The 15,673-nt window shown below is 49.8% G+C and overlaps 7 protein-coding genes across 7 annotated transcripts; 3 read left to right on the forward strand and 4 right to left on the reverse strand.

The window, feature by feature from the left end:
- Positions 1–1,265: 1,265 nt before the first annotated feature.
- FTJAE_521 (trafficking PGA2 domain protein) lies at positions 1,266–1,736 on the reverse strand (the record flags this gene model as incomplete). The annotated part of the gene is made up of 1 exon (XM_037351693.1): positions 1,266–1,736. The coding sequence occupies one exon, from the start codon at positions 1,734–1,736 to the stop codon at positions 1,266–1,268; it is 471 nt and encodes a 156-aa protein (XP_037212315.1).
- Positions 1,737–2,801: 1,065 nt separating this feature from the next.
- Positions 2,802–4,215, forward strand: FTJAE_522 (translation elongation factor EF-Tu precursor mitochondrial; the record flags this gene model as incomplete). Its single annotated transcript, XM_037351704.1, has 2 exons — positions 2,802–3,005; positions 3,082–4,215. 2 exons carry the CDS (start codon positions 2,802–2,804, stop codon positions 4,213–4,215), a joined length of 1,338 nt encoding a protein of 445 aa, XP_037212316.1.
- A 491-nt stretch (positions 4,216–4,706) lies between these two features.
- FTJAE_523 (40s ribosomal s29) lies at positions 4,707–5,281 on the reverse strand (the record flags this gene model as incomplete). The annotated part of the gene is made up of 3 exons (XM_037351715.1): positions 4,707–4,862; positions 5,029–5,128; positions 5,220–5,281. The coding sequence occupies 3 exons, from the start codon at positions 5,279–5,281 to the stop codon at positions 4,707–4,709; spliced, it is 318 nt and encodes a 105-aa protein (XP_037212317.1).
- Positions 5,282–6,507: 1,226 nt separating this feature from the next.
- FTJAE_524 (disulfide-isomerase erp38) lies at positions 6,508–7,683 on the forward strand (the record flags this gene model as incomplete). Its single annotated transcript, XM_037351726.1, has 2 exons — positions 6,508–7,021; positions 7,079–7,683. The coding sequence occupies 2 exons, from the start codon at positions 6,508–6,510 to the stop codon at positions 7,681–7,683; spliced, it is 1,119 nt and encodes a 372-aa protein (XP_037212318.1).
- Positions 7,684–7,876: 193 nt separating this feature from the next.
- FTJAE_525 (heat shock factor binding 1) lies at positions 7,877–8,312 on the reverse strand (the record flags this gene model as incomplete). The annotated part of the gene is made up of 3 exons (XM_037351737.1): positions 7,877–7,965; positions 8,018–8,120; positions 8,259–8,312. 3 exons carry the CDS (start codon positions 8,310–8,312, stop codon positions 7,877–7,879), a joined length of 246 nt encoding a protein of 81 aa, XP_037212319.1.
- A 507-nt stretch (positions 8,313–8,819) lies between these two features.
- FTJAE_526 (TUL1 RING-domain protein) lies at positions 8,820–11,330 on the forward strand (the record flags this gene model as incomplete). The annotated part of the gene is made up of 1 exon (XM_037351748.1): positions 8,820–11,330. The coding sequence occupies one exon, from the start codon at positions 8,820–8,822 to the stop codon at positions 11,328–11,330; it is 2,511 nt and encodes an 836-aa protein (XP_037212320.1).
- A 310-nt stretch (positions 11,331–11,640) lies between these two features.
- FTJAE_527 (c6 zinc finger) lies at positions 11,641–14,047 on the reverse strand (the record flags this gene model as incomplete). The annotated part of the gene is made up of 2 exons (XM_037351759.1): positions 11,641–13,492; positions 13,584–14,047. 2 exons carry the CDS (start codon positions 14,045–14,047, stop codon positions 11,641–11,643), a joined length of 2,316 nt encoding a protein of 771 aa, XP_037212321.1.
- Positions 14,048–15,673: the final 1,626 nt, after the last annotated feature.

A 15,673-nucleotide genomic window follows, 5' to 3' on the forward strand; every position in this document is an offset into this window, starting at 1 on the left:
ATAGTTTTGGTCTCAAGGCGGCGACGTCAGAAGGAACGAGAAGGTGTCGGAGATGCCTTGGGGCGCAGTTTGGGTCCAAATCGAAGTACGAAGCCAGATGACATAGCACTATCAGTTGAAGTACTTGAAAATTGGCTGTAGGGTCTCGCAAATCGAAGTACCTCTTGGTGGGCAGCTGGGCATCTACCCTGCCACCCCTCTCCAATACCCCCGCCAGGTTGCCCCTCCTACGTTTCGATTTGCACGCCATTAAAGCCAGAGCCACCTTAAAAATCACCGATTTGCTCAAGGGTAACGTATCACCACAAGTTGGATCATGGATATCATGTCTCGGTAACCCGACACAGAACTTTATGCAGCATCGAACGGTTGTACATAGTAATACAGCAGGCGGATCTTTACATGCCTCCAGATTAGGTGCTTCAAATAACCTCTAGTGGTAATCCCAAGACATGATATCACTTCTGCTCACTACCTAGCTCCCTGACACTGGAGGGATTGCCAGTAATATCAATAGATAACAATGCCTCTCATTCGTTCGTGTGGAATAATCGCGGCTATGCTCAGAGCTAACGCCCACGCCCAGCACTTATTCTCATGTCTTATAGGGCTATCAAAATCTGGTCAAAGGTGGCCTACCCAGTGCCTGATGGTCACGATATGAATACATAATGCTGTCGCTAGTTGTAGGTGCCAGAAATACTTGCAAGCCCACACGTAAAAACAATTTATCATTATATTCCTTGTGTCAGATTATCAAGTTTGTCTTAATGCTTTCTTACATGTGTACTTTCAGCGATACAATGCTGAACTACTCGACCAGGCAGTCGTGGGTGGGTAGGTATGCCTGTTCCCTGGTCAACGTGAAACGTATTTGGTGGGAAGCTCTGGTTGCATTTCATGATTTATTGAATCAGCATGGGCATCCTACGTCAACTCCATAATCTTCATGGCCCCAAACAACGGCGACACTATACATATGTAATATTATTATGCTTCAGACTACTTCTTTCTTCCGTTTTCTTAGATTATCAACCGGTCTGGTGGGATTCATTCAGATCAGAAGAACCAGCCTCACTGGGAAAACCAGCTTAAACCCGCATTTTTACAAGAAACCGAAGTGGAGGTGTCCAAGTTTTCAAACAAGTCAGTGGCCAGTCCAGGAGACGTGCTTGCAGCTCGTGATGTGACCCTCCTGTCACTTTCGATCAGCCAAATCAGAAACTCCCCACCAATGCGCCCAAAGAAGCCAAGATGACGAGACTCTAGTCCTCTAGAAGATCAGCAATGTCCTTATCGTCCTCCTCTTCTTCCCTCCTTCGTTCCTCAGCTTCGAGAAGATCCTTCAGCATAGTCCTCTGCCTCACTCTAGCCTTCTGGCCCCAATCGGCACCAGTGCCATCGCCCTCCTCGTCAATCTCAGGCTCATCCTCAACTAGTCCACGTAGCTCATTGGGAAAAATTTGTGCCTTGAGTTTTTCGCGGGCATCTTCATCCTCCATCTTTTGGACAGCCCCTTTAGTAACGAACTTGAGGAACAAGGGGCGCAGCAGCATGTAGCCACCGACAATGACGGTCAGACGGAGCCATGCTTTTGTGTCCATGCTGTCGAAGGCGTTTGAAATGTTGTTGGATGCATTTGCTCCATACTGCAGGAACTGAGCAGTGAGTTTTCCGAAGGCATTGAGTTCAGGTTGCTCGCCCTGGAGTTGCTGTTGTTGAGCAACAGGATCCATTTTTGAGTGCTTTCAGTTACTTTAGAAATGGGCTACGGGTTCGTGAATGAACCTGCTTAGGAGGTTGCTGTTGTCGCTGTTGAAGGTTTGAAGAGACGGTCGCGTTTAAACCAGGTGAGTTTAGTAATCGTATTCGTGAAGATGTCCAGGTGTTGTAGTTTAAAACGACGGAAACAATAGTTCCAGGATCCTATAAGGAGTAGTGCTCGATTCAAGGAGGAGAGAGAAAGATGTCAAAGCTTGTGAGTTGAGGTGCTGCGGTTGAGATTTTTATATGGCGCGCGACTTGGGAGGTTCCTTTTAGTTGGCCTTCTCCGATGGACCCGTCTCACTGGTCAAATTCTGGAACCCGCAAATAAGATGAGGGTACAGGATACTTATACGGTGTTATGCTATCGTTGAAGGCATATGATTGGCAGTGCTTCGCGAAATGCGTTGGTAGAAACGTCCCGATAGCTTCAGATATGCTACAGTACTTCAGATCCTACGGATTTCGAGAATTATTTAGAAATTCCGTGAGGGCATGGAAACATAGTAGGCTAAGTACTATAGTCCCGAGTCGTTGATACATTGTATAGGTAATCTGGCAGCCAGAAAAGCACGATTTCCCATCCAAAAGGTCAATTGACACCAATATAAAGAAGTGCAACTCATACGCTTTTGAGATTATGAAGCTCTTCAGCTGCTCCGTGCAAAACACCATTCATGCCTTGTATATAGTAGTAAGTAGGTCATAAGTACAGGATCTTGATGGAACCTCAGCTTCATCAACTCCACGTGATCTACCTGTTGTATTTCCTTGTGGTCTGAGTGGGCGTAAAACTGGCGGGCTGGCTCCACCATATCCATTCCCGAACAGACAGTCGCCTTTAGAGCGAGACAAGAGGCCTGGCTTGATAGCTCGAGAAATTTTCGAGGCCTCATTATAGCCGTTTCCCATCTCCATCTCCGCCTTCACCGTGCACCAGGACAGCACCATCGTGTGTTTCTCGCCTCTGTTCCCTTTTCTCTCAGCTTTATCTCGTCTTTAATTGTCATTTATACTAACTAGAGGGAGCCGCCACAATGTCGACCGCTTTCCGATCCCTTGCGCCTTTCCTGCGCACCGCCCGACAAGGTCTACGGGCTAACCCCATCAACCCTCTTCAGTCCGCCTTTGGCAAGCAGAACACCTCCGGTGTCCTCAACCTTTACCGCACATATGCTGTTTTTGAGCGATCAAAGCCTCATGTGAACATCGGTACAATTGGTCACGTCGATCACGGCAAGGTATGACTGCGTCCTCTATTCTATAAACCCCTCCTCTCTCTTTCTCTCCCAAGACCCAACTGACTCTTTACCATAGACCACTCTTTCTGCTGCCATCACAAAGCGACAGGCTGATAAGGGCCTCGCCAACTTCCTCGAGTATGGTGCCATTGACAAGGCTCCCGAGGAGCGAAAGCGTGGTATTACCATCTCGACCGCACACATCGAGTACGCCACCGACAACCGCCACTACTCCCACGTCGATTGCCCTGGTCACGCCGATTACATCAAGAACATGATTACTGGTGCAGCCAACATGGACGGTGCTATCATCGTTGTTGCTGCTTCCGATGGACAGATGCCTCAGACCCGTGAACACTTGCTCCTCGCTCGTCAGGTTGGTGTCCAGCGAATTGTTGTCTTTGTCAACAAGGTCGATGCCATTGATGACCCCGAGATGCTCGAGCTCGTCGAGATGGAGATGCGCGAGCTTCTCAACACCTACGGCTTCGAAGGCGACGACACTCCCGTCATCATGGGCTCTGCTCTCATGTCTCTCCAGAACCAGCGCCCTGAGATTGGTACCGAGAAGATTGATGAACTTCTTGCTGCCGTCGACGAGTGGATCCCCACCCCTGAGCGTGACCTTGACAAGCCCTTCCTTATGTCCGTCGAGGATGTCTTCTCCATTGCTGGCCGCGGTACCGTCGTGTCTGGCCGTGTGGAGCGTGGTGTTCTGAAGCGTGATCAGGAGATCGAGCTTGTCGGAAAGGGCCAGGAGGTTATCAAGACCAAGGTTACCGACATCGAGACCTTCAAGAAGTCTTGTGAGCAGTCCCAGGCTGGTGACAACTCTGGTCTCCTCATCCGAGGTGTTCGCCGTGAGGATGTCCGCCGTGGTATGGTCGTCTGCGCTCCTGGCACCGTGAAGTCTCACACCCAGTTTCTCGCTTCCCTCTACGTCCTCTCCAAGGAGGAGGGTGGCCGACACACCGGTTTCCAGGAGCACTACCGACCCCAGCTTTACCTTCGAACTGCAGATGAGTCCATTGACCTGACTTTCCCCGAGGGTACTGAGGATGCTTCTAGCAAGATGGTCATGCCTGGTGACAACACCGAGATGGTTGTCACCATGGGTCACCCCAATGCTATCGAGGTTGGTCAGCGATTTAACATCCGTGAGGGTGGCCGAACTGTCGCTACTGGTCTCTGCACTCGCATCCTCAAATAAGCGGCGTTTTAGACAAGAAATGAAAAGGTTAACGGGGACGGTGTACGAATTATTACGCTTATGTACAATCATGCAATGTCTTTCTTTGAGTCCATTTTGGCTCCTGTATATTTATTTAGCTGGCCTAGGGGCTCAAAGATCTCCGCTCTGCTTCCTCCCACCTTCTTGGTGATCTGAATTAGATAAAATCTAGGGGAGGCAGTAATAAGACTTATAAACGAAAAACATCCATTTCACCTTGAATCCTTGTTCATTGCGGCAATATGACCATCATTGTGGCCGTGATGAATAATGATGAATGGATCAACATTTGGTGAGCACAACGGGGTCTTAAAGGATGCGCGAGGGTCAGCACTTGGAGGTTTTCTTTAGAATTGTCATTAATCACATTGACTCGATGCACTCCATAGCCACAGGCTAGTCATGCGGAAAAGTGGGAGGATAAGACAGGACACAGAGACATGATCGAGGTCCGATGCAATGGTATTCGTCTATCCTCGGAGGATTTTCGTCAGACGCACGATCTTCCTGAGGGACCCAAGCACGCCATAAAACTCCTGTTCCAAGCGGCCGCCTTCCGAGTGCTCTTTTTTTGTTACCGCGAGGCCTTTGACGTTCTGCTGGAGAGTTCCCCCATCCACACAATACTATCCTCTCCAGCAGTCCTCCCATCCCTTAACCGAGAAAACCGGGTGTCATGATCGTTTATCGGTACTGCAGGCAACCCTGGGTCAGTTTCCTTGTTCCCACTACTTGACCGAACATCGTCCTGGGTGTTGCGGCCCATGTTGATTCCGCTCGATTAAAACTCACCTTGTTGAAGCCGATATCCTTGGCCTTCTCACGGAAGCACTGACGGCACAGGTTGAGGTCGTACTTTCGGATGAGACCGGCCTTGTGCTTGCAGACGCGGCTACGAGATGTTAGCATCAATTGTTTTCGGTCGATGATTTCGACGCCACCGGGCGCATGGGATTTCGGGCAAAAGAGATATATATTCGTACCAGCTGCGAGAGCCCTTGCCGTAGTTTCGGGGGCGGGAGTTCCAGACGCTTTCGTGAGACATCTTTGCGGTGATGGTTGAAGGCCGAAAGCTCGAAGGGTTGCGGGAGGATTTGAATTCGCGAGTTGGGTTACTGCTGGAAATTTTACTCGACTTCCATTGTGTGCACCTACTAGGGCACAGCGGTTCCGGACTATCAATGACCCGGTGATTCATTGGACCCGCTCTCCTCCACTGGAGCTGTCGAACAAGGTTACCTGGCATCCACTGCAGAACGAACGAACATAAGCGTCTGTTTGCACCCCATTGGCTTAAACTCGATTTCTGCATGAGCTTGAATGTGAGGTGCCATTCCCGATTTTCTGTGTATAATTGTGAGGGCGGCACCGTCTTGCCGCTAGGATCGTAACCCTTTTACACAGCAAGATTGTCAAGGATCGTAAGCGACCTTCTGAGAGCGAGTTGTTCTCAAGAAATATCCGCCAACATTGTACTTCATTTGACCGCCTATATGCACAACGCTGGTTTTTGCTGTGAACCTGTGCAACGATTTCATGCAGAAGCCAAGAATATTTTTGCGTTTATGTAGAAGATCTAACTTACACCCTGATGTTGAAGCTAAAAGAGCCTCGGCCGGGACAATTGTAAGAACCATGGCGCTCTTGTCGCCAGTATGGTATTTCAAGAAGCGCTGAATTGAGATACCCATCTACGTCCTGTTTACGGGGATTCTAGATGGACGTTGTTGTCTGTTTCACAGGTTCTGAATCGCCAAGTTTCCTTCAAATGGCTGCCTTATACTGGTAGAATTTATGTTATAGTTGTGCTGAGGTTCTCATTAACACACAGCATATAACTAAGCCATTGAGTATTCCACAACCAAGGTAGATGGCTATTAATTTATGCAACAAGTTAGTTCAAAGGAGATTATACAATATGGTGAGTGAAGAGAATCAAAGAGAACTTATTAATCAAGGACACTTCATCGAAATAAATGTAATCCAAACTATATGGGCTGTTGTAGGTATGATGGCTGACCAATACAGCTGAAGCTCGCCTTAGCTACTAACCTACCTAGGTACCTAGGTATAGGTCCCGCTTTAAACCTACAGGGATGTCCACCTACACCGGACATTCCTATGCAAGCTGGCATCTCTGGTGGATTTCCAAGCAACTCTCCAGAAACAAGCACCTCTCTGATTCCAGACAGTGCTTTGCTTCATTTTGCTTTTCTTTTTTTCTTACTTCTTTCTCATCCAAAAACAATCGAATCAAGTTCATCATAAGAAATGGTTCTTATCAAGAGTTTCGTGCTGAGCGCCCTTGCTGCCACCGTCGCAGCCAAATCCGCCGTCATCGAATTACTTCCCTCCAATTTCGACGATATCGTTCTCAAGTCCGGCAAACCTACCCTCGTCGAGTTCTTTGCTCCGTGGTGTGGACACTGCAAGACGCTTGCTCCTGTCTGGGAGGATCTAGCCAATACCTACGAGTACGCAAAGGACAAGGTCCAAATCGCCAAAGTCGACGCTGACGCTCAGCGTGAGCTCGGTAAGCGATTTGGTATCCAGGGTTTCCCTACCCTTAAGTACTTCGATGGCAAGAGCAACAAACCTGAGGATTACAAGTCTGGCCGCGACCTTGAGAGCCTGACCAATTTCATCGTTGAAAAGACTGGTGTGAAACCCAAGAAGAAGCTTGAGCTGCCCAGCGAGGTTACCTATCTCAACGATGCGACATTTCCCAAAGCCATTGGTGGCGACAAGCATGTTCTCGTCGCCTTTACCGCTCCGTGGTGTGGACGTTAGTGTTCCTTGCGCCATTCTTTCGTTCAATCTCACTAATATTGACATATTCCAGACTGCAAGAGCCTTGCCCCTACCTGGGAAGACCTCGCCAACACATTCGTAAACGAGAAGAATGTCCTGATCGCCAAGGTTGATGCCGAAGCTCCCAACAGCAAGGCAGTGGCTGAGGAGCAAGGTGTTAAGTCGTACCCAACCATTAAGTGGTTCCCTGCTGGCAGCAAGAAGGCTGTAGCCTACGAAAGTGGACGCAGTGAGCAGGCCTTTGTTGATTGGATCAATGAGCATGCCGGAACCCACCGAGTCACCGGCGGTGGCCTTGATACCGTTGCTGGTACCGTTGAGTCTCTTGACACGCTCGTGGCCAAGATCACGGGCGGTGCTGCTATCGCTGACGTCGCCGAGGAGGTCAAGAAGGAGGTCGAGAACCTCACCGATTCTGCTCAGAAAACCTACGCCGAGTACTACGTGCGTGTCTTTGACAAGCTGAGCTCGAACAATGACTGGGTGTCGAAGGAGCTCGCTCGTTTGGACGGCATCCTTACTAAGGGTGGACTGGCCCCCGCCAAGCGTGACCAGATTCAGCAGAAGACCAACGTTCTTCGCAAGTTTACCCAGAAGGTCGAGGAGAAGGTCGAAGAGATCAAGGATGAACTGTAAAGAACCATGTATATGATAAATGAGATCCGAAAGGAAGTCACGAATTAAAGGGCTTTATGTATTTGGAACTTAGTCGACTAGACTCGACAGGATAAAATCGTAACGAGACACATTAGCACTTCTATTGGCATGTGATGAATCGAAACAACTGAGAAAGCCTAAACACCCTGTATCCCTTATTTGAACTCAAATCTTACGAGGACTTGGTTGGTCCTCCATCTTTCGCCTTGCCCTCTTGGAGAGCTGCTTCCAGATTATCCAGCCTCCGGGACATCTCATCCACTTCACACTATGTTAGCGGGATGCTGCGGAATACGAGCCCTTAGATACTCACTTTTCGCAAAGATTTCTGACGAGACACCAGCAAATTTATTAGACAGAGAATTTAGAAGCTCCTCAACAGCGGCTGTGACATCGGCGCGAGCATCATCAGAAGGCTGTAACAAAGAACGAGTCAGCGGGTGCTGTTGAAACCATACATGAAGGCCTTGAGCCCAATTTAAGAACTGTGCGTGTGACACTACATAAAACGAATGCAGATACGGTTGTCTGAATCGCAGAAGAGTAAGACATACATCTTCAGGCTTGCTGTTGGCTGTGGGATCTGGTTGCGGCTCGTTGCTAGCCATCATGATATTGTGATAGGAGGACGAAGGGATGGGGTATCGAAAGAACTAAACTGAAGAAAGGGAGGTCTATATAGAGAAACACCCAGGTACTCGAAGTAGTCTCTTAAGTGCAATATTTGTCTTGCGAGCGTGTATATGTGCGTTAGTGGTTGTGTCTGGTTTGTTTGATGATGCTGAGCTGCCCCTTATTCATACTGTGCCGGAAAATAGACGGATACGGCATTTCTTTTTAGCACCATCAGCACCTGGCCTCAGCCAACAACCACCGAGATGCGATACGTACCACTTCCATGAACGCCAGGTCTCATAAGTCAAACAATATCTCATGAGGAGAGGCTAACCAGCCACCAATTATCAGCCACCGCCTACAACTACGAACTCATTTCCTCATCACGCTCAATCTCTTCAGTCATTACCATCTTTACCACGTCGTCTTGGGCCGACGACTAACCCAATTTTAGCATGATACAGTGATAGTCGCTCGCTGTCGTGGGCCATCTATTCATCATGCCTCAAGCCCAACACCCAATCGCTACACTGATATTTATCGTTTTCATCGTTTGGCTCGTCTTTCCCGATAGCGACTACTCAAGTCAATCTCTGACTCTTTCCGATCTCGCTGGCGAGAGACTTGATCATTTTCATGATGCTCTGGACGTGCTGAATGCTTCGCGATGGGGCGATTTCGCACCAGTCCCAGGGAAAGACTCCCAGGCGAAGCCATCGTTTTTAAATCTTACGGGGTTTCGTGCGGATGATAACCTCTCCTGGGGCGGTTTGAAAAGGTTCCGCGAGCGGAGTTTGGCCTTCAGCCGACATGCCATACCACCTGTTGGAGAACATAATCTATGGGACAGCGGACTTGGTGAGCCTATCTGGTTGAATGCATCCGGGACTGTTCATGGAGAATGGGTCAGGCCAAAAGGCTCTATCTCTAGAGGATACAACAGCTACAATCTGAGCAAAATTGCTCCTGATATGGACTGGATTGGTGATAATGTGCCTTGGGCGCGTAACATCACTGGTCGCACAGGCCGCATGATGCTGCGCCTAGAAGGGAATCAAACCATCAACGAGTATGAGCAATTGCCAACTGAAAGTAGCGTCCCCGTCGCTGGAGGTCTCATACGGAGTGTCAAGGGCACGACGACTATTGAGGATACCCATGGCTCGGGCCATGACTGGGAAATGAGGCTATGGGGCGTTCATTGGCCACGTCAGGGCGTGGTTTTGATGACCACCACCAGTGAGAAGTTCGAGGGCATATTCGGCTTGCCACACCTTACACCAAGTGAGGATTTCTTCCAGTCTAGTCAGAGGCTACTTAACGAGTCGATCGCTCACACCATTGCGACAAAGAGGGAGAACATATATGCAGACCAGACTGTACCATGGACTTCAGATCTGGAGAACCCTCTATACACTACTAACCCATCGCCACATTGCGAATATGTTATGTATGCGCAAGTCTTTCCACCAAGTCGAACCTACTTCAACATAGATTCTCAGGAATCCTCGCGGGAGGCTTTAGAGTCTGTTATCGACGCTATTGAGTCAGAGTTACAATCACCTGTTGGCGCACCCATCCCAAAGATACCCAAACTCCAGATGTCAGCTATCATCTACTCTCCAGACTGCGGCTTCTTCCTAGAGACCAAAGGACCACCAGATTTTGGGCCAAGTGAGGCCCAGCACTTAACAGGCATGAAGATAGAGGTTCAACTCTACCAAGTCAAAACATGGATTCTTGTCTACGCAATCGTTGTATTTGGTCAGGTCAATCTCCTCAAGAACCAGATGCGCGAGTCTTGCACCCCGTCGACCATGGGTCGAGTGAGCTTTTGGACTATCGCCATGATGCTCATGGTTGACGGCATGACATTCACTGCTGCAGCAACTTGGGTATCATCTGCCGGCGCCACCTTTCTGCCGACATTAGCCCTCTTGTTTGCCGCATTTCTGTCCATGACCATTAGTGGAAGCTTTCTCGCCAAAGTCCATGAAGTTCAGCTTCCTGAAGCCCGGCCTCGACGTGAGCGGGAAGCGAACAACATGGGTGATAACACCAATGGCACCGAACTACCCGCAGCGGCGACTTCAGACAGATCACTCTTGCCAGAGCCTGTGACAGCGCACCAACCGGCCATGCCTCCCCTTCCTCTATCTCAGCAACAGCCTGTCATCGTTCCCTCCGATCAAGATATTGATGCCGAGATTGCTTCTGCAGCAGTCCCTGGCGCCACAACTACGCAACGTGCTGAGGAGGCCCCCCAATCTTTTCAGAGCATCATTGGCCGCATGATCCTCTCCTCCCTATGTATTATATTCCTGGCCATATCTTCTACAACATGGTATCCCAATCTGAGGTCATTGTTCCTGAATCTGTGTGTTCTCATCTATCTATCCCTGTGGATTCCTCAAATTCTCCGTAATACTCGTCGAAACTGCCGCCGAGCTCTTGGCTGGCCATTCGTCGTTGGTCAGTCTCTCTTACGACTTCTCCCCATAGCCTATTTCTGGATCAAAGAGGACAATTTTCTTTATGCTCGCTCGGACCGACATGCGTTCCTTGTCTTTTGCGCCTGGCTTTGGATACAGCTTATCATTCTTGCTGCACAAGACATTATCGGTCCCCGCTTTGGCATTCCTGCTGGCTGGGCCCCTGATGCTTGGGACTACCATCCTGTTCTTCGCGAGGATAGTCTCGAAGCTGGTGGTTTGCCAATTGGCCTGGTTGCTGATGACACACCGGGTATCGAGCGTGCCCGGTCTTCAGGTGATGATGGCAGTAAGAAGCAAAGCACGACGAGGAGTATCGACTGCGCAATCTGTCGTGAAGTCTTGGAGGTACCAGTGCTCACTGCCGAAGATGAAGACACCGGCGTTGCTGGTGTCTTCGCTCGTCGCTTATATATGGTCACACCTTGCAGGCATATATTTCATAGCGCTTGCTTGGAAGGTTGGATGAGATTTCGACTTCAGTGTCCCATATGTCGAGAGGAGTTACCACCGCTGTAACACCCTGAGACGATGAGCATTCTCACTTTTTACACATGGGTGGCACTGTTCAGCATTTGCGCGAATGTGATATGTTTAGGGCCCAGAATGGCATGCATAATAGGCGCTGGATGTACTATTAGAGTCTGTCTCCTAAGAGAGTTCTTGTTGCATTGATAACACAGCATAGATATGGTATTTCAACACATTTCCCAACCTCCGTGAACTCCGAGTCCGAAACACCACCTTCACGAAAGATCATGTCTATATACACGGCTGATAAACCAGTTTATGCAACGCGAATATGAGCGTCAGTACTCCTCTGAACTCGCTACCAGTTCAGCCGAGTTTGACGAAATTTAGAATCGGGGATACCAGGTGGGAGACCGCGAGTGCCAACTTGAAGGTCCGCAACTCGAGTTCGAAGGTCGAAGTCAACAGAGCGAATCGTGAAGCGCTTTTCTTCGGGGACTATTCGTGGTATGGGCCTCGTGATGCCGTCGACATGATACGACTCGACCCCCATGGACAGCGCCTCTGACTCCTCAAGATTCATGACCCATGCACTAATATTCGCAACCATCTCGCTATCCCACATGCCCTCACGGCGGGCACTGCTGCGTAGAAGCTGAATAGCTCGGCGCCTTGTTCCTGGATCGCGACATTTGGTCGCCACGACAAACAGAGGAGCAACAATCCCTATGTCAGCTGCAAACCTGGGCTTGAGATGCGGAGCTGAGAATCCCATGGGCGGGAACAAGTCTTGGCTTTGCCAATTTTCCCGTTGGCGATGTTGGCAGTGCTCAGGATCGGGGCAATCGCGGGATGCGGCTCGCCTCTCTTCGTCGCCGACTATTTCAGTACCAAGATCAACAATTGTCTGAAACTGAGGAAGGAAGTTGTCAAAGTCAGACTCCTTGTCACTGAACATCATGAGGTACAGGATTCTTGAATTCGTGGACAGCATTTTCAGTGCAGCAATGCCTGCTTTCTCCTGAAGGCTGACAGAAGGATTGTGCCGTGTGAAAAACAGGTTGTCGAACGCTTTCCCCCAAGCGTCCAGGTAATGTTTGAAATGAAGACCATAGTCAAGCCACGATTGGGGTAGGGTACTCTTGAGGTCGGTCTTCATGGCGAAAAGCTCCTCGGTGTATCTCATGATTCTAGCATTCAACGCATCACAGGCCACCCGAGCTTCGACAACAGATGTAAAAGTTTCAGGGATCGAGAAGGGCTCCTCTTGCGAAGGGGTAGTTGTGCCACTCGGACCAGGAGATCGTGTTTGCGATTGTGAGCTGAGCCTTATACTGAACGGCTGGGGGAAATGGAATGCCATATCGTAGGACTTTGCTTGAATCGCCAGGCGGGTAAAAATGATAACCAATTCCTCCTCCAGAGAATTTTCGGAAACTGGAGGGAGTCTTTGTCTTTGTTGAGTGCGGAAGATGTCGAGCAGGCCAAGTCCCGTCTGGATCTGGTGAATGGCCTGCCTGTGATCACCGATAAAGGAATCAAAGCAGGCCAGAAGCACATTCGCCATGATCGAGGTCCTGTGTGATCTCTGGTCTTGGGTGTTTAGTTTCACCAAAGCATTGCATGCATCACCATATCTCCTGATGGCAACTTGCCAATGACCCCTGACAAGCTCGACACGGGCGTCACCACCCATCTCCGATCCACTGTGCATATTCAGGGCAGCCGTCTGCTCGAGAGTCTGATACAGAGCACCCAGTGCAATAACAGCACATTTGATGGCATCTTCAGAGTGGCACGCCTGCAATACATAGTGCGTCCAGAAGAGATTGTTGAAGAAGCCAGAAAGCTCGTTAGCAGTGTGTGAGCGGAATATGTCAAAGTAGAAGGATTCATTTGGTTGAATCTGCATAGCGGAGGATGGATGGTAAGTAGTGGGTGACGGTGAAGTAGTCCCCGGGGATGTAGTCCTGAAGATTGATCTTTGATGAGCCCGACGTGGCAGGAGATGGTAGTCGCCGTGGAGAGGAGCAATGGAAGTGCTTGAAGATGCTTGGGCATCGTATGCTGGCATCGGCTTTGGAGCGATCCGGATCTCCTCGAATGGACGGGAACTGCGACTAGGGGGCGGATAGCCTGTGCAGGTTTTGTTGCTTCGAACACATTGCGTACAAGCTGGGCGAGCCTCGTCGCATTTGATTCGCCTTTGTCTATAATGCCACAAAGGTGAGATTTTGGCTACCATTACACCCGAACACGACCGAGGTTGAGAAATAGGGGACAAGGATTGGGGAGACGAACTTGCAATTGGCACATCCTGTCTTGACTTTGGGCTTGCTTGTCCTGACACGCTTTGCTTTAGCTGGAGGGGCTGCTGATGGTGCAACAAGGTCGGACGAAGCTGAGGCAGTCGAAGCGACTGAAGTAGTTTTGGTTGAAGTGCTGGCAGCAGAGACAGATGGGCTTGTGGTGGTAGCGATGCGTTCAGTATTACCGGCACCTGTAATGGGAGTAGCCGGGGTACTGGTTGAAGCAGGAGAAACGTTGCTGCTACTGTAAGAGCTCTCTGTATAAGGAATATCGATGGTGTTGAAAGTGTTGACGCTGGTAGGGTGGGGAACAGAACACGGATGAGTGGTCAGATCAGTTATTGGGAAGATCGTAGTTGTCGATGTTGAAGCAGGTAGTTGCGCCTGTACTTGTGATTCTGTTGTTGGTGTTGCTGCTGCTTGATTCCTTGACGACGAAGAGAACGCATGGTTCATATTTGTAAAGGATACATGCGAGTTTACCTGCCCTTGTGTGTGTGCGTGTGCTTGTGCTCTTCCCCCCGCTCTCTGGGAATGAGACGACGAGGATTCCTCTCTAACCCAACTCTGAGCCATAAGTACACCTAGACAGTAAAGCTTTCTCAGCAACCCAGCAAGTAAGTAGTGATACCTTGAGGTATTGTTTCACCTCGACAGATCACCGCGGCTCCTCACGGTAGCTCTACAACCACACGTTTCCTATCGAACCGTTCTCGGCCGAGAAAACGGAGGAGGGTGGAGGGAAAGGGTAATTTTAGCGGTAGTCAACAATCAGAGTTTCTGCAAGAAAAAGGTGGCAGAGGACTAGAAGCAGCCAGGATAATAAAAGGATTTTAGGAGGGACTAGGAGCAAAGAGTGGACAAGCAAGCAAAAGAAACTAAAGTAAGGCAAGTAAGGTAAGTCGTCACAGAGATGAGCACAGGGCTAAGTCGATACGCATGGAAACGCATCAGGGCAGCCCAACTGTGGCGGATAGTGAGTGTCAGCCCCGGTTCTCGGGCGCAATGAGGTCTTTCTATAGCTCATCACCTTTCCATAAATGCTATTGTGATCCCAGGGGCAGATCAAGCATCCATAGAAAGCATACATTAACAGGCATAGATGGGGCTCATACCAATATCACCGCCACTCCTAGCCAGGAGAAGAGAAAAGAGGCTGAGGCCATCGGTTTCACTGCCGGGGATAGAGACAAAGGGCCTGGGGCAATGTGCTCGACAGCAGATCCATGGAAGTTTGGCGGAGCATTGAGATGGGACAAGAAGTCCAGGGTTCCCTCGTGAGACACAAGACAGTGACTGACTGCACGAGTCGAAACAGAGACGGACTACGGATCGCCGGTGGGTTTCTTCTAGGCATTACCCATATCATCTGCTCTGGTACGGCGGGCTCTGCCAGACTAGGAGTAGCACGCTCTGTGTAACCATCGCTAAGATCAAGCCGTTGCAGGACAGGCGAGACAGCCGCTGCAAAACGCATCGCTCGCTCGAGGACATGGAGGTACCACTGAGGTGTCAGTGACTAGACTACTTGAGAATGTAGAGGTGCGGGTATTGTTTTCCAAGACATTGCCACAGGCGCCAGGGTGCTGAAGAGGTACCGAAGTGCGCATAAGTGGTGCTTATGGGAGTTTTGACCATTTCCAGCTCAGAATCCGTGATAGTGAGTGGATTGGGTGGTGAAGATCCATGGATGGAACTTGTGGTGGTGGTACATCGACATACTCCCCGAGATGAGTGCGACATTGTGAGTAGGTGAGGGTGAGTATGTACATAGGTATGAACATGCAGCGCGAGTCCCGTCAGTCTGTGCCTGTGCCTGTCTCCTTTGAGCAACTACAGGACATGGATGGCTTGATTAGACTTGGCCTTTGGGACAACCGGGGACAGGCCCGGACCCGTCCCATCATGAGCCTCGGGACCTCCCCTCCCCAGCGCCGCTCTAGTGCATCCTTTTGGCGCCCCCAGAGCTTGCTTCTTCTTTGGAACGAGACTTGTTCGCCCAATAGGGACTTGACATCTGACAGGGGGGCGCTTGTGCGTTCCTGTTGTTGGTCGAACAAGGATGGCTAGGCCGTCCTAAGA

This window comes from Fusarium tjaetaba (assembly GCF_013396195.1).
Source record: "Fusarium tjaetaba strain NRRL 66243 chromosome Unknown NRRL66243_c0000014, whole genome shotgun sequence".
In the NCBI taxonomy this organism is placed as follows: domain Eukaryota; kingdom Fungi; phylum Ascomycota; class Sordariomycetes; order Hypocreales; family Nectriaceae; genus Fusarium; species Fusarium tjaetaba.